The sequence below is a fragment of the Scyliorhinus torazame genome, chromosome 10, assembly GCF_047496885.1.
Source record: "Scyliorhinus torazame isolate Kashiwa2021f chromosome 10, sScyTor2.1, whole genome shotgun sequence".
Lineage (NCBI taxonomy): Eukaryota > Metazoa > Chordata > Chondrichthyes > Carcharhiniformes > Scyliorhinidae > Scyliorhinus > Scyliorhinus torazame.
The window spans coordinates 7,135,225-7,157,271 of NC_092716.1; the positions used below are offsets into that span (position 1 = coordinate 7,135,225).

General features: G+C 49.1%; 1 protein-coding gene across 1 annotated transcript in view; it reads right to left on the reverse strand.

The window, feature by feature from the left end:
* The window catches only part of LOC140384787 (glucose-6-phosphate isomerase-like), a 72,574-nt gene extending 58,995 nt beyond the window's left edge, over nt 1-13,579 (reverse strand). Inside the window, 1 exon segment of the mRNA XM_072466779.1 lies at nt 13,298-13,579. Coding sequence (XP_072322880.1) covers nt 13,298-13,422 — 125 coding nt within the window. The 5' untranslated portion in view covers nt 13,423-13,579.
* Between the last annotated feature and the right edge of the window lie 8,468 nt (nt 13,580-22,047).

Here is a 22,047-nt window from a genome sequence, read left to right on the forward strand (position 1 = left end):
ACATCTTTGGGTTGTGGGGGTGAAACCCACGCAAACACGGGGAGAACGTGCAAACTCCACACGGACAGTGACCGGGGCCGGGATCGAACCTGGGACCTCAGCGCTGTGAGGCAGCAGTGCTAACCACTGTGCCGCCCCGGAGCTGTTGTTTAAACAGTTGCAAGTTTTTAATATTGGGAGGGAGTTGGAATATTGCCAGGAAGTTGTGGAAGACAGGCCCTCTCCCTGCCCAGGGGGCTCCGGCCTCGCTCTGCGGCCTCGCTCAGCCCCGTGGGCTCCGGCCTCGCTCCGCCCCGTGGGCTCCAGCCTCGCTCTGCCCCGTGGGCTCCGGCCTCGCTCTGCGGCCTCGCTCAGCCCCGTGGGCTCCGGCCTCGCTCCGCCCCGTGGGCTCCAGCCTCGCTCTGCCCTGTGGGCTCCAGCCTGATGGGTTTCTCTCAGTTGGCAATGTTCCAATATTTCTAATGATATCTGGGCTCTGGAGAGAGTCGATTCAATTGCTGGCAGAGAGTTTGTGACAGATGGGAGCAGCCAGTCCGATAACAGGAACCAAGATCCAATTAACACGAGTTCCCACCCCAACAATTCCCCTCCCCCGCCTCAGTCCACTCCCAGATTTGAGGACATGAACCAAGTACTGAGAGTGCTGTACTGTCGGACATCCCATCTTTTGTATGAGATGTTAAACCTAGGGCCCCATCCTGCCCTCTTACGTGGAGGGAAAATGGCACATATCTCGAAGAGTAAAGGAATGCTCCCTGATGTCCAGGCAATACCTATTTTTATAAATTTAGAGTACCTAATTCATTGAGGGGCAATTTAGCGTGGCCAATCCACCTACCCTGCACATCTTTGGGTTGTAGGAGCGAAACCCACGCAAGCACAGGGAGAATGTGCAAACTCCACACGGACAGTGACCCAGAGCCGGGATCGAACCTGGGATCTCGGCGCTGTGGATTGGCCATGCTAAATTGCCCCTTAATTGGAATAAAATAATTGGGTACTCTGAATTTTAAAAAAAACAACAGCTCCATCTTGCAGGTTAGGTGGGTTGGCCACGAGATATTGCGCCACAGGATCATTAAGCTGTGTCGGTTCGGTTAAGGGGTTATTGACACAGGGCAGGGGAGTGGGCTTGGGTGGAGTACTCATTCAGAAGATCGGTGCAGGCTCGGTGGGCCGAATGGCCTCCTTCTGCGCTGTAGGGATTCTGTGATTCCATGAGTGACGGAGCAGGCTCGATGGGCCGAATGGTCTATTCCTGTTCCTATTTCTGGCATTCTCACCATCTTCTCTTAACTCAACAATCTCCCACAGACCCATCTGAACCTTTAGTTTCTTATGCAGTCCACCCTTGCCGCCCCCCCCCCCCCCCCCCCCCCACCACACCCCAATACTCTTTATTTCTCAGGGTCATGTCAAAATGCAGGTTTATGTCCAAAGGATTACGACATCTTCGCAACTGATTCGGAGCGACATTAAAACAAACTCACTCTAAAATCAAATTCCTGCTTCGGCTGACCAAATGGGCTTGTCGTAAGCTTTGTGCTTTGACGCTGTAGCAAGTCAGCCTGGGTGAAATCTGTTTGGGGATGTCAGGGGAGTAACTAACTTTGGGAATTTCTCTCAGTATGCAGCCCACGCCTGGTTGCCCTCGAGAAGATTCTGGTGAGCGGCCTTCTTGAGCCGTTGCAGTTCCCGTGACAAAAGTGCTTCCACCATGCTCGATATCTGGTTTAGATATGGGGCTGGTTTAGCACCGTGGGCTGAACAGCTGGCTTGTAATGCAGAACGATGCCAGCAGCGCAGGTTCAATTCCCGTACCGGCCTCCCCGAACAGGCGCCGGAATGTGGCGACTAGGGGCTATTCCCAGTAACTGCATTGAAGCCTACTCGTGACAATAAGCGATTATTATTTTATTATAAAGACTTCAGTGGGCAGTGAGGAGCCAGACAGTAGACCAGATGGGGCAACGCGGCCCCGTTTCCTTCCCCAGTGAACCAATTGGGTTTTTACAGACAGCTTTTCGTGGTCACGTACATCGATCCCAGATTTTAAAACAAGTCTTTTTGAATTATTTCTTGCGATGAGGGCAGTGCTGGCTAGGCCAGCATTTATTACCCATCCCTAATTGCCCTACAACTGGTGCGATTGGAGTTCCAGCTCTCGGGATTACTAACCCAGAATCACAGTCAATGTCAGGGAGTTACCTGACTGAAGTTCATCCAAAAAAACTGTTTACACATGTTAGCAAGTTCATACCACAGTTTGGAGCAACACATTGAAACCAGGAAATGCCCCAAATACATACATAATTACTGCACATCTTCTTTTTAAAAAAGTGTATGAGCAATTTACTGACATTTAATAATTTGATATTAAGAATTGTGTTACCAATTCCCTTTTCAATACTTTCATGAGTTTAAACTGTTATTAATGAACTATTGAAGCAAATTTTAAACGAGTCCAGACACGTGGTAAAGCTCTTCCCCAATCTCAACAGCATTAAACCACGTGTTTCAGGGTTTAACCCACACACTCCATAAACAGCGTGGGGACTGTGGGGGGTAATAGTTGCAGACCTTTACCCCAGACCCCCTGTGTGTGGGGGAAGGGGGGAGCAGATAATACATGACACAGTTCATTTCATTCGCTCCGTTTGTTTCCTTGGCACTGCAATGCGGGTTCAGATAAGTATCAGTAAGAAAGGAGCTTGGTGAGATTCCGACAGTTATTTGTACATCTCCAGATTTGTTCGGATTTATTTTGACAAGTCGTGCTTGTGTCAAATTGCATCAGATTGCAGCCGAGCGCAGCCAGCCCTTTCATACACCGAGCAGAGGAATCTCCCGACCGTGGGGACAGAGCGGTGAAGAAAAACCACATTCCAACCAGGTCACCGACTACCATCCTGCTGGTGACGAGATCCAATGAGGACAGAGTTATTGATGAGTCACAGTGATCAATCTCTGTCAACTAGTCTACAACAGACCCAGACAGGAGGTGAGAGAAACCCCCAGTGTGGGAGCGATTCGGGGACCAGAGTCCCAAATTAACCTGTCCCGCACCCCCCCCCCCCCCCATATGTCGTCTCAAATTGGTCACATATTGAAAAAAAAAATTAATCTAATTTTTATTTGAACCAATCACAACAATGTTCACTATCTCCCTCTGCAGCACACTCCACAGTTGCCCACTCACTCACCGAAATAAGATGTGCTGAGCAGGTAGATTGGCCACGCTAAATTGCCCCTTAATTGGAAAAAATGAATTGAGTACCCTAAATTTAAAACAAACATGACAATGAAGTTACTGTGAAAATCCCCTATTTTTGATTAAATGTATTTTAAAATCAAATTTGATTAAATTTATTTTAAAATGCATCAAATTTGATTGGGGGATTTTCACAGTAACTCCATTATATGTTTTCTTTCTAATTTAGAGCACCCAATTCATTTTTTCCAATTAAGGGGCAACTTACCTATTCTTTTTTTTTTAAAATATTTTATTGAAAATTTTTGGCCAATCATCACAGTACATTGTGTATCCTTTACACAGTAATATAATATAAATAACAATGGCCAGTTTTATAAACAAGAAATAAATAATATATAAACAAAAACAAAACTAAATGGCAACTGCCTTGTCCCAGATAAATATTCTCCAAAAATATGTTTTAACAGTCCAATATACAATTATCTATAACAACAACCTATACATATTATACTTATATATTAACATCCCTGAGAATCCCTCTGGTTCCTCCCCAACCCCCCCCCTCCCCGGCTGCTGTCTTCTTCTTTTCCATTCCCTCTATCTTTCTGTGAGGTATTCGACGAACGGTTGCCACCGCCTGGTGAACCCTTGAGCCGATCCCCTTAGGACGAACTTAATCCGTTCCAGCTTTATAAACCCTGCCATGTCATTTATCCAGGTCTCCCACACCCAGGGGCTTGGCTTCCTTCCACATCAACAGTATCCTGCGCCGGGCTACTAGGGACGCAAAGGCCAAAACATCAGCCTCTCTCGCCTCCTGCACTCCCAGCTCTTCTGCAACCCCAAATATAGCCAACCCCCAGCTTGGTTCAACCTGGACCCCCACTACCTTCGAAAGCACCTTTGTCACCCCCACCCAAAACCCCTGTAGTGCCGGACATGACCAGAACATGTGGGTGTGATTCGCTGGGCTTTGAGCATCTCGCACACCTATCCTCTACTCCAAAAAATTTGCTAAGTTCCAGTCATATGCGCCCTGTGTAACACCTTAAATTGTATCAGGCTTAGCCTGGCACACGAGGACGATGAGTTTACCCTACTTAGGGCATCAGCCCACAGCCCCTCCTCAATCTCCTCCCCCAGCTCTTCTTCCCATTTCCCTTTCAGCTCATCTACCACAATCTCCCCCTCGTCTCTCATCTCCCTATATATGTCTGACACCTTACCGTCCCCCACCCATGTCTTTGAGATCACTCTGTCCTGCACCTCCTGCGTCGGGAGCTGCGGGAATTCCCTCACCTGTTGCCTCGTAAAAGCCCTCAGTTGCATATACCGGAATGCATTCCCTTGGGGCAACCCATATTTTTCCGTCAGCGCTCCCAGACTCGCAAACGTCCCATCTACAAACAGATCTCTCAATTGTGTTACTCCTGCTCTTTGCCATGTTCCAAATCCCCCATCCATTCTCCCCGGAGCAAACCTATGATTATTTCTTATCGGGGACCACACCGAGGCTCCCGTCTTTCCCCTATGCCGTCTCCATTGCCCCCAAATTTTCAGAGTAGCCACCACCACCGGGCTTGTGGTGTATTTCTTCGGTGAGAACGGCAACGGCGCCGTCACCATGGCTTGTAGGCAAGTCCCCCTACAGGACGCCCTCTCCAATCTCTTCCACGCCGTTCCCTCCTTTTCTCCCATCCACTTACATACCATTGAGATGTTGGCGGCCCAGTAGTACTCACTCAGGCTCGGTAGCGCCAGCCCCCCCCTATCTCTACTACGCTGCAAAAATCCCTTCCTCACTCTCGGGGTCTTCCCGGCCCACACAAAACTCATGATACTCTTCTCAATCCTTTTGAAAAAGCCTTCGTGATCACCACCGGGAGGCACTGAAACACAAAGAGGAATCTCGGGAGGACCACCATTTTAACCGCCTGCACCCTCCCTGCCAGTGACAGGGATACCATGTCCCATCTCTTGAAGTCCTCCTCCATCTGTTCCACCAACCGCGTTAAATTTAACCTATGCAATGTACCCCAATTCTTGGCTATCTGGATCCCCAAGTAGCGAAAGTCCCTTGTTACCTTCCTCAGCAGTAAGTCCTCTATTTCTCTACTCTGCTCCCCTGGATGCACCACAAACAGCTCACTTTTCCCCATGTTCAGCTTATATCCTGAAAATTCTCCAAACTCCCCAAGTATCCGCATTATCTCTGGCATCCCCTCCGCCGGGTCCGCCACATACACCAATAAATCGTCCGCGTAAAGAGATACCCGGTGTTCCTCTCCTCCCCTGAGTACTCCCCTCCACTTCCAGGAACCCCTCAATGCTATTGCCAGGGGCTCAATCGCCAGTGCAAACAATAATGGGGACAGAGGGCATCCCTGCCTTGTCCCTCTATGGAGCCGGAAATATGCAGATCCCCGTCCATTCGTGACCACGCTCGCCATCGGGGCCCTATACAGCAGCTGTACCCATCTAATATACTCATCTCCAAAGACAAATCTCCTCAACACCTCCCACAGATAATCCCACTCCACTCTATCAAATGCTTTCTCGGCATCCATCGCCACCACTATCTCCGCTTCCCCCTCTGGTGGGGGCATCATCATTACCCCTAGCAGCCTCCGTATATTCGCATTCAGCTGTCTCCCCTTCACAAACCCAGTTTGGTCCTCATGGACTACCCCCGGGACACAATCCTCTATCCTCATTGCCATTACCTTGGCCAGAATCTTAGCGTCTACATTTAGGAGGGAAATAGGTCTATAGGACCAGCATTGCAGCGGGTCTTTTTCCTTCTTTAGGAGAAGCGATATCGTTGCCTCTGACATCGTCAGGGGCAGCTGTCCCCCTTCCTTCGCCTCATTAAAGGTTCTCATCAGTAGCGGGGCAAGCAAGTCCACATATTTCCTATAAAATTCGACTGGAAATCCATCCGGTCCCGGAGCCTTCCCCGCCTGCATACTCCTAATTCCTTTCACTACTTCCTCTATCTCGATCTGTGCTCCCAGTCCCACCCTCTCCTGCTCCTCCACCGTAGGAAATTCCAGCCGGTCCAGGAAGCACATCATTCTCTCCTTCCCATCCGGGGGCCGAGCTTCGTATAATCTTTTATAGAATGCCTTGAATACTCCATTCACTCTCTCCGCTCCCCGCTCTCTCTCTCCTTCCTCATCCCTCACTCCCCCTATTTCCCTCGCTGCTCCCCTTTTCCTCAATTGATGGGCCAGCAACCTGCTCGCCTTCTCCCCATACTCATACTGTACACCCTGTGCCTTCCTCCACTGTGCTTCTGCAGTACCCGTTGTTAGCAAGTCAAATTCTACGTGTAACCTTTGCCTTTCCCTGTACAGTCCCTCCTCCGGTGCCTCCGCATATTGCCTGTCCACCCTCAGAAGTTCTTGCAGCAACCGCTCCCGTTCCCTACTCTCCTGCTTTCCTTTATGTGCCCTTATTGATATCAGCTCCCCTCTAACCACTGCCTTCAGCGCCTCCCAGACCACTCCCACCTGGACCTCCCCGTTATCATTGAGTTCCAAGTATTTTTCAATGCACCCCCTCACCCTTAGACACACCCCTTCATCTGCCATTAGTCCCATGTCCATTCTCCAGGGTGGACACCCTTCTGTTTCCTCCCCTATCTCCAAGTCCACCCAGTGTGGAGCGTGATCCGAAATGGCTATAGCCGTATACTCCGTCCCCCTCACCTTCGGGATCAACACCCTTCCCAAAACAAAAAAGTCTATTCGCGAATAAACTTTGTGGACATAGGAGAAAAACGAAAACTCCTTACTCCTAGGTCTACTAAATCTCCACGGGTCTACTCCTCCCATCTGCTCCATAAAATCTTTAAGCACCTTGGCTGCAGCCGGCCTCCTTCCAGTCCTGGACCTCGACCTGTCCAACCCTGGCTCCAGCACCGTATTAAAATCTCCCGCCATTACCAACTTTCCCACCTCTAGGTCCGGGATGAGTCCTAGCATGCGCCTCATAAAATTGGCACCATCCCAGTTCGGGGCATATACGTTTACCAAGACCACCGCCTCCCCCTGTAATTTGCCACTCACCATCACGTATCTGCCCCCGCTATCCGCCACTATGGTCTTTGCCTCAAACATAACCCGCTTCCCCACTAGTATAGCCACCCCCCTGTTTTTCGCATCTAGCCCCGAATGAAACACCTGCCCCACCCATCCTTTGCGTAGTCTAACCTGGTCTATAAGTTTCAAGTGCGTCTCTTGTAACATAACCACGTCTGCCTTAAGTTCCTTAAGGTGTGCGAGTACTCGTGCCCTCTTTATCGGCCCGTTCAGCCCCCTCACATTCCACGTGATCAGCCGGGTTGGGGGGCTTTTTACCCCCCCCCCCCCCCCCACCCCCTTGTCGATTAGCCATCCCCTTTTTCCAGCTCCTCACCCGGTTCCCACGCAGCTGTGTCCCCCCCAGGCGGTGCCCCCCCCGTCCACCCCACCCCATTCTGGCTCCCCCCTCTCCCCAGCAGCAGCAACCCAGTAACTCCCCCCTCCCACCCCCCCGCTAGATCCCCCACTAGCGTAGTTACACCCCCCATGTTGCTCCCAGAAGTCAGCAAACTCTGGTCGACCTCGGCTTCCCCCGTGACCTCGGCTCGCACCGTGCGACGCCCCCTCCTTCCTGCTTCTCTATTCCTGCCATGATTATCATAGCGCGGGAACAAAGCCCGCGCTTCCCTTTGGCCCCATCTCCTCCACCTCCCTTCCTCCCTCCACCACCACCTGTGGAAGAGAGAAAAGTTACCGCATCGCAGGATTAATAACATAAAACTCATCTTTCCCCCCTTTTTCCCCCCTCTTCGCCCCCCCATACTCGCCCCACCACTTTGTTTCAAACGTTCTTTTTTAATACCCCGCTTATTCCAGTTTTTCTTCCACAAAAAAAGTCCACGCCTCATCCGCCGTCTCAAAGTAGTGGTGCCTCTCTCGATATGTGACCCACAGTCTTGCCGGTTGCAGCATTCCAAATTTTATCTTCTTTTTGTGAAGCACCGCCTTGGCCCGATTAAAGCTCGCCCTCCTTCTCCCGCCACCTCCGCACTCCAGTCTTGATAAACGCGGATCACCGCGTTCTCCCACCTACTGCTCCGAGTTTTCTTTGCCCATCTAAGGACCATCGCTCTGTCCTTAAAACGGAGGAATCTCACCACTATGGCTCTGGGAATTTCTCCCTGCTCTCGGTCCTCGCGCCATCACTCGGTATGCTCCCTCCACCTCCAACGGACCCGCCGGGGCCTCCGCTCCCATTAACGAGTGCAGCATCGTGCTCACATATGCCCCGACGTCCGCCCCTTCTGCACCTTCAGGAAGACCAAGAATCCTTAAATTATTCCTCCTCGCGTTATTCTCCAGCACCTCCAGCCTTTCCACACATCGTTTATGGTGTGCCTCGTGCATCTCCGTCTTCACCACCAGGCCCTGTATATCGTCCTCGTTCTCGGCAGCCTTTGCCTTCACGACCCGAAGCTCCCGCTCCTGGGTCTTTTGCTCATCCTTTAGCCCTTCGGTCGCCTGTAATATCGGGCCAACAGCTCCTTCTTCATTTCCTTTTTTATCTCTTCCACGCAACATTTCAAAAACTCTTGTTGTTCAGGGCCCCATATTAAACTGCCACCTTCCGTCGCCATCTTGGTTCTTGCTTGCCTTCCTTGCCGCTGCTCCAAAGGATCCACTGCAATCTTGCCACTTCCCTCTCCTTTTTCCATCCGTTTCCAGGGGGGATTCCCTTCTGGTTTACCGCACAGTGCTTCTAGCCGTTAAAATTGCCGTTGAGGCTCTTATTAAGAGCCCAAAAGTCCGTTCCACCGGGAGCTGCCGAAACGTGCGCCTTAGCTGGTCATCGTCGCACCCGGAAGTCGCAACTTACCTATTCAGCACATCTTTGGATTGTGGGGTGAAAATCACACAAACACGGGGAGAATGTGCAAACTCCACACGGACAGTGACCCAGAGCCGGGATCGAACCTGGACCTTGCCGCTGTGATACAGCAGTGCTAACCACTGCGCCACCATGCTGCCCCCAAATTTGATACATTTGTAAGCAGTGCTGCTTCACAGCGCCAGGGTCCCAGTTCGATTCTGGCTTAAGACCATAAGACATAGGAGCGGAAGTAAGGCCATTCGGCCCATCGAGTCCACTCCACCATTCAATCATTGCTGATTTCAACTCCATTTACCCCGCTCTCTCTCCACAGCCCTTAATTCCTCGATAAATCAAGAATTTATCAACTTCTGTCTTAAAGACACTCAACGTCCCGGCCTCCACCACCCTCTGTGGCAATGAATTCCACAGACCCACCACTCTCTGGCTGAAGACATTTCTCCTCATCTCTGTTCTAAAGTGACTCCCTTTTATTCTAAGGCTGTGCCCCCGGGTCCTAGTCTCCCCTGCTAATGGAAACAACTTCCCTACATCCACCCTATCTAAGCCATTCATTATCTTGTAAGTTTCCATTAGATCTCCCCTCAACCTCCTAAACTCCAATGAATATAATCCCAGGATCCTCAGACGTTCATCGTATGTTAGGCCTACCATTCCTGGGATCATCCGTGTGAATCTCCGCTGGACCCGCTCCAGTGCCAGTATGTCCTTCCTGAGGTGTGGGGCCCAAAATTGCTCAAAGTATTCTAAATGGGGCCTAACTAATGCTTTATAAAGCTTCAGAAGTACATCCCTGCTTTTATATTCCAACCCTCTTGAGATAAATGACAACGTTGCATTTGCTTTCTTAATTATGGACTCAACCTGCAAGTTTACCTTTAGAGAATCCTGGTCTAGGACTCCCAAGTCCCTTTGCACTTCAGCATTATGAATTTCGTCACCGTTTAGAAAATAGTCCACTGAGCAAGATATATACATGGCAAAATGGTATATTTACATAGCTTTATACACTGGCTCTCTCCCGGACGTGCCAGTTTCCCCCACCCTTCATGTTATCTCTTGCTCATCCATCCCCCCATATAAAGATTATTATTATAATAACTTTAAATCTTCCCTCTTCCAGTGAGAAGATATCCAATTTACATAATCATTTCTCATATTCCAATTCTTCCTGCCTTCAATCATTCCAGTTGCTCGCTCTTCTGCATTATCTCTATAGCTGTAATATCCGTTACTGTACTGGGCAGGACTGTAGAGTATTCAAACTGCAATTGCAATTATTTATAAAGTGGCTCAATATTGACCTTTTAATAAAATTCTAATCAATGTCTGATTTGCTTGCAGCTTTCCAGAACCTGCAGTACTTTGTTCTTTTATCTGTTTTGCTTCACTCAGCCACCAAGCATTGTTGCAATAGCTTCAATTTATTAGCAATCAGGAACGTCTTTCAAGTTAAGTGTAGACCAGTTGGCAACACACAGGACCTTACTGTACCTCTGGGCCCTGCTAATTCGCACTTTTTATGGTCACCCTCGCCCTTCCCTGAGCACTGACTCTGTGTTGAGGTACAATGAGATGGATGTCTGGCGACCTCCTATTTGCGTTGCAGCAGGCTCTTCGACTCTGTGAGACATTGTTCCATCTGGTATGACAGCTTACCCACCATCGAGTGAGTGACACCAGGAGTGGAAACATTCTGGTCTGTCTGAGCCAGCTCATGGAGACCCAAGCTGTCTGGAAACACTCCCAAGATCCCACTGCAGTCAGCTTCAGATGAACAACTCTCATTGGATCACTGAGAAGCTGATAAAGTTCCCCATGGTCGGCTTCTGCACAAAGTAAGGAGGCATGGGATAGTGGGAAATTTGGCCAGTTGGATAACGAACTGGCTAACCGATAGAAGTCAGAGAGTGGTGGTGGATGGCAAATATTCAGCCTGGATCCCAGTTACCAGTGGTGTACCGCAGGGATCAGTTCTGGGTCCTCTGCTGTTTGTAATTTTCATTAATGACTTGGATGAGGGAGTTGAAGGGTGGGTCAGTAAATTTGCAGACGATACGAAGATTGGTGGAGTTGTGGATAGTAAGGAGGGCTGTTGTCGGCTGCAAAGAGACATAGATAGGATGCAGAGCTGGGCTGAGAAGTGGCAGATGGAGTTTAACCCTGAAAAGTGTGAGGTTGTCCATTTTGGAAGGACAAATATGAATGCGGAATACAGGGTTAACGGTAGAGTTCTTGGCATTGTGGAGGAGCAGAGAGACCTTGGGGTCTATGTTCATACATCTTTGAAAGTTGCCACTCAAGTGGATAGAGCTGTGAAGAAGGCCTATGGTGTGCTCGCGTTCATTAACAGAGGGATTGAATTTAAGAGCCATGAGGTAATGATGCAGCTGTACAAAACTTTGGTAAGGCCACATTTGGAGTACTGTGTACAGTTCTGGTCGCCTCATTTTAGGAAGGATGTGGAAGCTCTGGAAAAGGTGCAAAGAAGATTACACCTTTGCCTGGAATGGAGAGTAGGTCTTACGAGGAAAGGTTGAGGGTGCTAGGCCTTTTCTCATTAGAGCGGAGAAGGATGAGGGGCGACTTGATAGAGGTTTATAAGATGATCAGGGGAATAGATAGAGTAGACAGTCAGAGACTTTTTCCCCAGGTGGAACACACCATTACAAGGGGACATAAATTTAAGGTGAAAGGTGGAAGATATAGGAGGGATATCAGAGGTAGGTTCTTTACCCAGAGAGTAGTGGGGGCATGGAATGCACTGCCTGTCGAAGTAGTTGAGTCGGAACATTAGGGACCTTCAAGCAGCTGTTGGATAGGTACATGGATTACGGGAAAATGATATAGTGTAGATTTATTTGTTCTTAAGGGCAGCACGGTAGCATTGTGGATAGCACAATTGCTTTACAGATCCATGGTCCCAGGTTCAATTCCAGCTTGGGTCACTGTCTGTGCGGAGTTTGCACGTCCTCCACGTGTCTGCGTGGGTTTCCTCCGGGTGCTCCGGTTTCCTCCCACAGTCCAAAGATGTGCGGGTTAGGTGAATTGGCCAATGATAAATTGCCCTTAATGTACAAATTGCCCTTGGTGTTGGGTGGAGGTGTTGAGTTTGGGTAGGGTGCTCTTTCCAAGAGCTGGTGCAGACTCAAAGGGCCGAATGGCCTCTTTCTGCACTGTAAATTCAATGATAATCTATGATTAATCTAGGACAAAGGTTCGGCACAACATCGTGGGCCGAAGGGCCTGTTCTGTGCTGTATTTTCTATGTTCTATACCCATTGTGGGGGGGGAGACGACATTAAACTGGGTTCCCAGGCTGGAACCCTCTCCACGGAGCCAATCTCCATTCATTAATACCTCAGTTATATTGTCAAGATCACACACTGGGTTAATTACAGAAAGTCACTAGTTGGGAATCACAATTCTCAACAGCTCATTTTTACAATGATAACACATCAATTTAAATGCACTAATTAAATTGGGTGGGGGAGGGGGTCCAAGAAAAACCACCTGTTGCTGCTCCTCAACCTCATCAATCACTACTTAGCCCATCCCTTTCCAAGAGGATCGCTATACGTACACATGCCATCTCCAAGAAAGATATCAGCATGTATTTTACTGCGAATCTTACAGCTGAGAGGAGGCTATTTGACCAACCGTGTATTTGCCACCTCTTTGAAAGAGATAATCAGTTCATTAGAGTCTTACAGCACAGAGAAGTGGCTCTTCGGAGTAGATGCTATGGCTCTGTGAATAATCAATAACTTCCTCGTCCAAATGACCCCTGAAGGTTGTTACAAATATCCCAGCTTCTACCTGCAATAATGGTCTTATTGTTATTCTGGGAGATGATGGCAGGGACACAGCTGAGTGGCTGCTGGGCTGTGGTCGGGGGTTTGAGCCCCTCACAGCTGCAGTAAGACATGGGGCACACTGAGTGACTAAGCAGAATATGCAGCCCCAAACTGCCCCGTGCTGGGCGGCACGTAGACACAGCGCAGCCTGATCGCCAGATTCCGGAATGGAGAAGTGGCCGGTGTTTGGGGGAGGGGAGGACCCCGGGGGGAGGACCCCTGGACCATTCCGAAAGGCACTGGGGTTCCCCAGCCCTGCTCACCGCCCGGACTGAATGCTGCTCAATAACCCGCTTCATTCCGCACTCACCTGAACTGGTTGAACCGCTCGGGATCCTCTTCAAACATCTTCCGCAGTCTGAGGCTGGCACAGTGCTGTTGGTGCCAGTCTGCCAGCGCCTTGAAGTTAGCATCGCCGGTGAAATCGTTGGCCATAGTGGCTGGAGGAGAGCTCCGGGGAGGGGATCTCTGTGTCTGGGGGGGGGGGGTCTGGGCTCCGGGGAGGGTGTCTGGGCTCCGGGGAGGGGATCTCTGTGTCTGGGGGGGGTTGGTGTCTGGGCTCCGGGGAGGGGATCTCGGTGTCTGGGGGGGGTTGGTGTCTGGGCTCCGGGGAGGGGATCTCTGTGTCTGGGGGGGGTTGGTGTCTCGGTGTCTGGGGGGGGGGGGGGGGGGGGGGGTCTCGGTGTCTGGGGGGGTTGGTGTCTGGGCTCCGGGGAGGGTGTCTCGGTGTCTGGGTTCCGGATGGAACGTGGAGACTAAAGGATCAATGTGAAATTGCAAACAGTGTATCGGCGGGACAGCCAATCAGCGGCGCCAGAGAGCGAGGACCCGCCTCTTCCAAGACTGGCGATGGTTCCAACCAATGGCCCAGGAATGGGGATGACGTCACAATGCCCGGCCCCGCCCCACTTTCAAATAGATTTTGGAACAAATCCCAATTCGCAACAGACAGACAGCTGCACCCCCCCCCCCCCCCGGTACCTGAGCCCCCTCCCCAGTACAGGGGGAGGCTGTGGGTCTGTCCTCATCTCAAGGCGCTCAGATCTAACGTAGAGGAGACAGATACACTTAATGGGTGGGTTGGTCGGTCCCTTGAAGCCGCTGCAGCCTTCGCCAGAAAGGGGCAGAATGAAGGCGAACACGCTTCTGAAGGTCAGAAAGTGGAATCCAAGATGGAGTTCCTGTTTCAAGAGAAAGTTGAAATGTAAAGAGTTAAACCAGATCCTTTTCTGCTGTGTTCAGGTCACAGTGAGACACGGATATACAGGAGCAAATTTGCAGGAAAATTACAGACTGGTGTAAAAACTATAGAATCCTGATAATATGGGACTTTAATCCAAATGTATACTTTGATAGGAACAGAATAAAGGGCAGAGAGGGAGAGGAGTTATCAGAAATGTATTTGTTTTTTTTTCCTGATCAGCATATTTCTGACCCAATGTGAAACGTTGGACCAGGTTCTGGGGAATCAGGTGCCAATTGAATCAATTACCAATCAGGACGTTTAGGGAACAGTATCATAAGGTTTAGGTTAGCCACCGAAAATGACAAGGGGTTATAATAATAATCTTTATTATTGTCATAAATAGGCTTACATTAACACTGCAATGAAGTTACTATGAAAATCCCCTAGACACATTCCGACACCTGTTCGGGTACACAGAGGGAGAATTCAGAATGTCCATATTACCTAACAATCCATCTTTCGGAAGTGTGGGAGGAAACCGGAGCACCCGGAGGAAACCCACGCAGACACGGGGAGAACATGCAGACTCCGCACAGACAGTGACCCAAGCCGGGAATCAAACCTGGGACCCTGGCGCTGTGAAGCAACAGTGCTAACCACTCTAAGGAATAAACAATTATTTGGGGTCCTGATGATTTATCAGCCTTTCTAATACATCCTTATGAATTTAACCTGTCCAGTATCTCAACTACTGTGGGGTGACCTGGCCCAGCAAAATTGGCAGTCAAAATTGGAATAATGAGATATTTCAGGTACAGTTGAGGTTCATTCACACAGCGGGGGGAGTGGGGGTAGATAGGATAAACAAAACCATCACTCCTTGGCTGATGGAAGACCGAGAGTAAAATGAAGCAGGATATATGACAGATGTTAGGTTGATGTCAGTGAGGCAACTGAGGGGTTCAGAGGGGAAGTGAAGAAGGAAGTGAGAGTATGAGCAACTAACGTAAAGGAATCGATAGAATTTACAGTGCAGAAGGAGGCCATTCGGCCCATCGAGTCTGCACCGGCCCTTACAAAGGGAACTCTACTGAAGCCCACGTATCTACCCTATTCCCGTAACCTAGTAACCCCCACTTAACATTTTTTGGACATTAAGGGCAATGTAACATGGCCAATCCACCTAACCCGCACGTCTTTGGACTGTGGGAGGAAATCCAAAGGGTGGGGAAGGAGTGAGGCCGATTTAGGGATTGAAAAGGGGATTTACACACGGGCATGGCTGAGGCATTAAATTAATATTTTGCATTTGTCTTTACCAGCGAAGAAGGTGTAACCAAAGTCCAAATGAAAGAGGAAATAGTTAAGCATAAGGATGTATTAGGAAGGCTGCCGATAAGTCATCAGGACCAATGGGATACATTTGAGGATACTCAGCAACATAAAGGTGGAAATTGCAGAGGCACTGGTGTAATCTTCCAATCCTCTAAACACGGGTGATGCCAGAGAATTGGAGAATTACAAATGTTACACCTTTCTTTAAAAAAGGGTGTAAAGATAATCCCAGCAACCATGGGCCAGGCGGTTTAACCCCAGTGCGGGAATGTTGTTTAGAAATGATAATCTGTAAAATTGTGACCTGCAAAGGGGATAACAATAGATTTCAAGGGACACTATCCTGACTTGGAAATATATCGGCCGTTCCTTCACTGTCACTGGGTCAAAATCCTGGCACTCCCTAAAAGCATGGTGGGTGTACCTACACCACAGGGATTGCAGCGGTTCAAGAAGGCAGCTCACCACCACCTTCCCAAGGGCAATTCGGGATGGGCAATAAATGCTGGCCTGGTCAGCGAAGCCCACATCCCGTGAATAATGAAAAAAACAGACTGGCTGGCAGACTGGGTGGACAAGTGGCCGATTAAATGTAACGCAGATAAGTGAGAAGCAATACATTTTGGGAGGAAATCGTAGAGAGACAGTATAAAATAAAGGGAACAATTCTAAAGATGTGCAGCAGCAGAGGTAACTGGGGATATATGTGCACCAGTCATTGAAGCTGAAAGGATGGGTTGAGAAAGTGGTTCATATGTCATAGGGGATGCTGGATTTTAATCTTAAGAGGTCAAAAGCTCACATTTTGGTGAATCTTTATAAAACACTGACTTGGCCTCAACTGAAGTATTGTGTCCAATTCTGGACACCAACTTTAGGAAGGTTATGAACATACAAAATAGGAGCAGATGCATTCCATTCGGCCCCTCAGGCCTGCTCCACCATTCAATAAGAGTATGACTGATCGATTTGTGTTTCAGTTCCACATTCCCATCTGCCCCCGATAACATTTAGCTCCCTTGTCTAACAAGAATCTATCCACTTCCACATTAAAAATAATCAATGACCTCGCCTCCATCGCCCTCTGAGGAAGAGAGTTCCAAAGTTGCACTAGCCTCTGAGGGAAGACGTTCCTCCTCATCTCCCTCCTATAAGGATGATAATTAATTTGAAAATAGTGCCCCCTCGTTCAGGGCTCACCCACAAGAGGAAACATCCTTTCCAGGTCCATCTTGTCGATACCGTTCAGGATCTTACATAATGAAATCAAATCACCCCTCATTCTTCTAAACTCCAGTGGAAACAAGCCCAGTCTGACAACCTTGTTAGATAACCTACTCATTCCAGGTATCAATCTAATAAACCTCCTCTGAACCGCTTCCAACGCATTTACATCCTTCCTTAAATAAGGAGACCAAAAATGCCCACATTATTTGTGATGTGGTCTCATCAATGCCCTGTATAACTGAGGCATGACATCCTTACTTTAATGTTCAATTCCTCTCATAAGAGATGATAGCATTCCATTAGCCACCTTAATTATTTGCTGTACCTGCAAACAAACGTATTGTGACTGGTGCATTAGGACACCTAGATCCCTCTGCAGCTGGAATACTCTGCTTTTTTATTCCTCCTGCCAAAGTGAACTTCACATTTTCCCACATTACCGTCCGGTGGCCCTGACTTCAGTCATAATGAAGTGCTTCGAGAGGTTGGTCATGAAGCACATCACCTCCATACGCCCAGAACACCTTGATCCACTGCAATTCGCATACCGCCGCAACCGGTCCACAGCAGACGCCATTTCCCTGGTCCTACACTCATCCCTAGACCATCTCGACAAGAAGGACTCCTACATCAGTCTCCTATTTATTGACTACAGCTCCGCCTTTAACACCATAATCCCAGCCAAACTCATATCAAAGCTCCAAAACCTAGGACATGACACCCCACTCATCAACTGGATCCTCGACTTTCTGACCCACAGACCACAATCAGTAAGAATGAACAACAACACCTCCTTCACAATAGTCCTCAGGAGCGGGATCCCGCAAGGCTGCCTACTTAGCCCCCTACTCTACTCCCTGTATACACCCGACTGCGTGGCAAAATTTGGTTCCAACTCCATCTACAGGTTTGCTGACAATACGACCATAGTGGGCCGGATCTCGAATAACGACGAGTCCGAATACAGGAGGGTGATAGAGAACCTAGTGGAGTGGTGTAGCGGCAACAATCTCTCCCTCAATGCCAGCAAAACTAAAGAGCTGGTCATTGACTTCAGGAAGCAAAGTACTGTACACACCCCTGTCAGCATCAACGGGGCTGAGGTGGAGATGGTTAGCAGTTTCAAATTCCGAGGGGTGCACATCTCCAAAAATCTGTCCTGGTCCACCCACGTCGACACTACCATCAAGAAAGCACAACAGCGCCTATATTTCCTCAGGAAACTAAGGAAATTCAGCATGTCCACATGAACTCTTACCAACTTTTACAGATGCACTATAGAAAGCATCCTATCTGGCTGCATCACAGCCTGGTATGGCAACTGCTTGGCCCAGGACCGCAAGAAACGTCAGAGAGTCGTGAACACCGCCCAGTCCATCACACGAACCTGCCTCCCATCCATTGACTACATCTACACCTCCCGCTGCCTGGGGAAAGCGGGCAGCATAATCAAAGACCCCTTCCACCCGGCTTACTCACCCTTCCAACTTCTTCCATCGGGCAGGAGATACAGAAGTCTGAGAACACGCAGGAACAGACTCAAAAACAGCTTCTTCCCCACTGTCACCAGACTCCTAAATGACCCTCTTATGGACTGACCTCATTAACACTACACCCTGTATGCTTCATCCGATGCCGGTGCTTATGTAGTTACATTGTATACCTTGTGTTGCTCTATTATGTATTTTCTTTTATTCCCTTTTCTTTTCATGTATTTAATGATCTGTTGAGCTGCTCGCAGAAAAATACTTTTCACTGTACCTCAGTACATGTGACAATAAACAAATCCAATCCAATCCATCTGCCAGATTTTCTCCAACTTTCTCAACGTATCTATATCCCTCTGCAACCTCCTCGTGTCTTCTTCACAACATACTTTCCTATCTATCTTTGTGTCACCTGCAAATTTCGCAACCATACCTTCACTCCCCTCAATTAAACCATAATAGAAATTGTTATCAGTTGAGGCTCCAGCACAGACCCCTGTGGGACTCCACTCATCACATCCTGCCAATCAGGAAAAGCCCCATTTATGCACACTCTCTGTTTTCTGCCTTCCAGTCAATCTTCCATCCATGCTAATATGTAACCCCCTACACCATGAACTTTTATTTACCACAATAACCTTAGGTTATGAAGTATTCGGGAAGGTACAGAAAACATTTCTGAGAATGATTTCAGGGATGAGGCACTTTGATTACACGGATAGATTGGAGAAATTTGGGCTGTTCTCCTTGGGGAAGAGATTGGATAGAAGTGTTCAAAGTCATAAGGGGTCTGGACAAGGTGGATAAGGAGAAGCTGTTCCCATTGGCTGAAAGGTCAAGAATCAGAGGGTACAGATTTAAGACAATTGGCTAAAGAAGCAATGGTTACATGAGGCAAATCTTTTTCATGGAATAGTTAAGATCTGGAATGCACTGCCTGACAGTGTGGTGGAGGCAGGTTTAATAATAATAATCTTTATGGGCAGCACAGTGATTAGCACTGCTGCCTCATGGCGCTGAGGTCCCAGGTTCAATCCCGGCTCTGGGTCACATTCCGTGTGGAGTTTGCACATTCTCCCCGTGTTTGCATGGGTTTCGCCCCCACAACCCAAAGATGTGCAGGTTAAGTGGATTGACCACGCTAAATTGCCCCTTAATTGGGCACTCTAAATTTTTTTTAAAAATAATAATCTTTATTAGTGTCACATGTAGGCTTACATTAACACTGCAAAGAAGTTACTGTGAAAAGCCCCTAGTTGCCACATTCCGGCGCCTATTCACATATACAGAGGGAGAATTCAGAACGTCCAAATCACCTAACAAGCAAGTCTTTTGGGACTTGTGGGAGGAAACTGGAGCACCCGGAGGAAACCCACGCAGACACGGGCCCAAGCTGCAAATCGAACCTGGGTCCCCAGCGCTGTGAAGCAGCAGTGCTAACCAAGACTTTCAAAAGAGAATTGGACAAGAACCTTACGAAAATAAATGTACAGGGTTATGGGAAAGGGAGGGGAGTGGCTCCGTCTGAGTTCCTCTTACAGAGGGCTAGCACATACAGGATGGACTGAATGGTCTCCTGTGAAGGAACCACTCCAGGATTCTCTAAGATTCCAGCGCATTATTTGAAGAAAAACAGGCAGTCTCCCAAGTGTCCCGTGCAATGTTTACACTCAGCCACTGATGTGTTGGGTGCTCTGGATCCGTGGAACACATACAGGCCACCAACACTTAAAATAGTGCAACACTATTTTATTAAGTCAGAAACTATTGAACATACTTTCACTGTGGGTTAACACGATGTTAGATTAAGCTAAAGACCTATGCCTTGTCCTAACCAGTCTATGCACTCAGCACATGGTGAAGATCTGTGCTGTAAGCTGTAAGCTCTGTCCTTCTGAGAGGCTGCATCCCGAATGAGCGGGAAAACTGATGCCCTCTGACTATATAGTGATGGTGCTCTAACTGGTGATTGGCTGCGGTGTTGTGTGTGTTGATTGGTCTTGCTGTGTGTCCATCAGTGTGTGTGTCTGCACCATGATATACTGGTGTATATTATGACATCCCCCCTTTTATAAAATAATGTATGTGTGTGGCAATAAATAATGTATGGTGAGAATGTTCCTAACTACGTGTGGGGTGCGAAGACATATTTACAGGACTACGTACATGAGAACTAAACTATTTACATGGGAAGGTGCCTGGTGCAGAGAAGCAGTATGCAACAAGAGTAACGAGATCAACACTATATACAAACCAGGGAAATGATCAAACAAAACAACGAAACAATTCAGAGTCCATAAATTCGAAAAGTTCATAAATCTAGTCTCTGAGGTGGGCAACGAATTCTGGTTGACTGCCTCAAGGGTGGGTCGAGAGCCGCCGGTTCAGGAGCGGGCTGGACTGCGTCAAAGTCAGGGGGATGCAGAGTGACAGGGAGCTCTGCATAGTCCGTGGCAGGGTCAGCAGGAGGGCGAGGCGACACTGGAGGATCACGTGGCGAGCATGGAACGAGACGAAGGGCGCGTCGATTTGCGGCGCAGAATAGAGCCATCCGGTAGACTAACCAGGAACGAGCGGGGGGCCACCTGCCGAAGGACAACAGCGGTTGCAGACCAGCCACCGTCCGGAAGATGGACGCGGACGTTGTCATCTGGAGCCAGAGCAGGGCGATCAGCTGCACGGGCGTCATGAGCCGCCTTGTGCTTTGCACGAGACACATGCATCCGGCGAAGGACCGGAACGTGGTCGAGGTCTGGGACATGGATGGACGGCACCGTCGTCCTCAGGGTGCGACTCATGAGTAACTGGGCTGGCGACAGGCCAGTGGACAGTGGGGCGGAGCAATAGGCCAGCAAGGCAAGGTAGAAATCAGACCCAGCATCGACAGCCTTGCAGAGGAGCCGTTTGACGATATGTACTCCCTTCTCTGCTTTGCCGTTGGATTGGGGGTACAGGGAGCTGGACGTCACATGGGCAAAATTGTACCGCCTGGCAAAGTTGGACCATTCTTGGCTAGCGAAGCAGGGGCCATTGTCCAACATAACCGTGAGCGGGATGCCGTGTCGAGCAAAGGTTTCTTTACATGTACGAATGACTGCAGACGAGGTGAGGTCGTACAACCGTATCACCTTCGGGTAATTCGAAAAGTAGTCCACGATCAGGACATAGTCTCTACCCAGCGCGTGGAACAGGTCGATGCCCACCTTGGTCCATGGTGACATGACCAAGTCATGGGGCTGCAGCGTCTCACGTGGTTGGGCTGGCTGGAAGCGCTGACAAGTGGGGCAGTTGAGCACTGTGTTGGCTATGTCCTCATTAATGCCGGGCCAGTACACTGCCTCTCGGGCCCGTCGGCGGCACTTTTCCACGCCAAGGTGGCCCTCGTGTAGTTGTTCCAGGACAAGTTGGCGCATGCTATGCGGGATGACAATGCGGTCCAGTTTTAGAAGAACCCCGTCTACTACCGCCAGATCATCTCTGATATTATAGAACTGAGGGCATTGGCACTTGAGCCACCCGTCCGTTACGTGGCGCATGACACGCTGTAACAAGGGGACAGCCGCCGTCTCACGGCGAATTTGGACGAGGCGTTCACCCGAGGCAGGTAGATTGGAGGCCGCGAATGCCACATGGGCGTCAACCTGGCAGACAAATCCTGCTGGGTCACATGGAGTGTTGACTGCCCTGGAGAGAGTGTCAGCAATGGTGAGGTCTTTTCCTGGGGTGTATACCAGCTCGAAGTCGTATCGCCGGAGCTTGAGAAGAATACGCTGGAGGAGAGGCGTCATGTCGTTCAAGTCCTTCTGTATTGTATTGACCAGCGGG